At 51.2% G+C, this 2,316-nt stretch overlaps 1 protein-coding gene across 1 annotated transcript in view; it reads left to right on the forward strand.

Annotated features, from left to right (window-relative positions):
• The first annotated feature begins 482 nt into the window (after positions 1 to 482).
• Positions 483 to 2,316, forward strand: part of nav1a (neuron navigator 1a) — a 7,916-nt gene continuing 6,082 nt past the window's right edge. Inside the window, exons 1-3 of the mRNA XM_083676071.1 lie at positions 483 to 569; positions 1,996 to 2,107; positions 2,237 to 2,316. The exon at positions 2,237 to 2,316 is cut by the window's right edge and continues 33 nt beyond it. Coding sequence (XP_083532197.1) covers positions 525 to 569; positions 1,996 to 2,107; positions 2,237 to 2,316 — 237 coding nt within the window. The 5' untranslated portion in view covers positions 483 to 524. The remainder of the gene's footprint in view (positions 570 to 1,995; positions 2,108 to 2,236) is intronic.

Genomic DNA, 2,316 nt, shown 5'->3' on the forward strand with positions numbered 1-2,316 from the left:
GTGTGTGTGTGTGTGTGTGTGTGTGTGTGTGTGTGTGTGTCCTCAGAGACCCAGTGTGACCTCATTATCTAAGAGCAGTTAGGCAGTGCTGGTTCAGTATGATGATATGCTGTATTAATTATTCTGCTGTATTAGTTATCAGTAATAGTCCTGATGGTGTAGGAGGGAGAACAATGTCCCCCCCCCGTCCCCCCCGCCCCCCCGGCGTAGGAGGGGGTGGGTGATAACAGAGGTGGCTGATCCCAGCAAATGAAGTCATTTATTCAGGCTTTGTGCTATTCAGCTCTTCACAAGCCCTTATCTAGAAGGACACACACACACACACACACACACACACACACACACACACACAGAGGTCATTTGAGTCACACTAGTAAAGAAACTCGAAATAGAAAATCAGCTTGAATGAATGAATTGATTTCTGTTATTTAAATGGTGTTTCCTGGATGTTTCATTGACTGTTTATATGTTTGATTTCTGTTCAGGCGAATCTGGTGGCCGCCTTCGAGCAGAGCCTGGCCCTGATGACCACACGCCTGCAGAGCCTGTCAGTCAGCCAGGAGCACAAGGTACCAGCCCTGACCCGACACAGCCAGCCCTGACCCAACACTACCTAACACAGCCCTACACTGCCTAACACAGCCCAACACTACCTAACACAGCCCTACACTACCTAACACAGCCCAACACTACCTAACACAGCCCTACACTGCCTAACACACAGTCCTACACTGCCTAACACACAGTCCTACACTGCCTAACACACAGTCCTACACTGCCTAACACACAGTCCTACACTGCTTAACACACAGCCCAACCCCCACCTACATTCCAAGATTCCTCTATAGAAAATTAAGCTTAAGATCACCCTGAGCGTGTGTGTGTGTGTGTGTGTGTGTGTGTGTGTGTGTGTGTGTGTGTGTGTGTGTGTGTGTGTGTGTGTGTGTGTGTGTGTGTGTGTGAGTGAGAGAGAGATGGCTTTGATCACACACTAAGAAAGGGACTTGAATGTGGGTCAGAGACCCAGGCAGTAGCCCCGGGTTGGGTGAGTGGGTGGTAGAGGAGGGGTGAGGAAGGGTGAGGAGGGGTAAGAGTGGGTGGTAGAGGAGGGGTGAGGAAGGGGGTGAGGAGGGGTGAGGAGGGGTAAGAGTGGGTGGTAGAGGAGGGGTGAGGAGGGGTAAGGAGGGGTGAGAATGGGGTGAGGGTGGGGGTGAGGAGGGGTGAGAGTGGGTGGTAGAGGATGGGGTTAGGGGGTCTTCTTAACCCCCAAGATATGTGAGAAAGCTGGGGTTAGACACACACACACACACATACACACACACACACTCCTGTGTTACTGTGTGAGATGATCAGCCCTGGGGCTGTGTGGAGGGGGGTGTTGAGGCCTTTCTCCCTCTCAGGTTCATGCTTTGCTGCTCCTGGAGAAAGACCTGTCTAGACAGCTCCTCGGATGCCCTTTGTACATGTGCCAACGCACTGACCTGTGCCCCCCTGTCTTCACCGCTGTCTCTCCCCCTGAGGAGGCGGGCTAGCCTAGCACAGGAGAGGCCCTACAGAGAGGCCCTGTTTGCCCCTGGTTGGCCCTGTCAGTGGTTAGCTTAGTGGTGAGTGAGATCGGCCCAGACAGGTGTAGAGCAGACACTGAGGCTGATCGTACAGATAACGTTTCACCAGCTGAAAGGAGTCTTTAAGAGAGTCTGGGTTATGTAGGCTGAAAGGAGTCTTTAGGAGAGAGTCTGGGTTATGTAGGCTGAAAGGAGTCTTTAGGAGAGAGTCTGGGTTATGTAGGCTGAAAGGAGCCTTTAAGAGAGAGTTACATCGGGTGAGACAGTAAAGGAATGTAATGAAGGAATGTATATAATATTCTAACATAACCTAACATCAGTGGTCCTGTTTAACATGTTTGTAGTCTCACTGATCGCCTGTCTGCGTTGTTATGTTAATAGTGTAATAGAAATCAAGTGTGATTGATTTATGGAACGGTGTCTGTATTAGGATTCTGAGCTCCTGGACCTGAGGGAGACCATCGACAATCTGAAGTGCAAGAATGAGGAGGCCCAGGCCGAGATCCACGGAGCGCTCAACAACCCAGACATCGCCCCCAAAGGTGAGGAGGAGCTACTGCAGCTCTTACATGACTGTACACACACTCACACACACAAACACACACACACACACACACACACCATGTCATAGGGACTGTGTCACCGAGTGCGTGTGTGTGCGTGTGTTTCAGAACTGCGTATCTGGCGTCAGAACTCATGTGAGAGCATCTCCAGCCTGACCAGCCTCTCCAGCCTGGGCAGCCTGAAGGAC

Source organism: Argentina silus (genome assembly GCF_951799395.1).
Source record: "Argentina silus genome assembly, chromosome: 8".
NCBI lineage: Eukaryota > Metazoa > Chordata > Actinopteri > Argentiniformes > Argentinidae > Argentina > Argentina silus.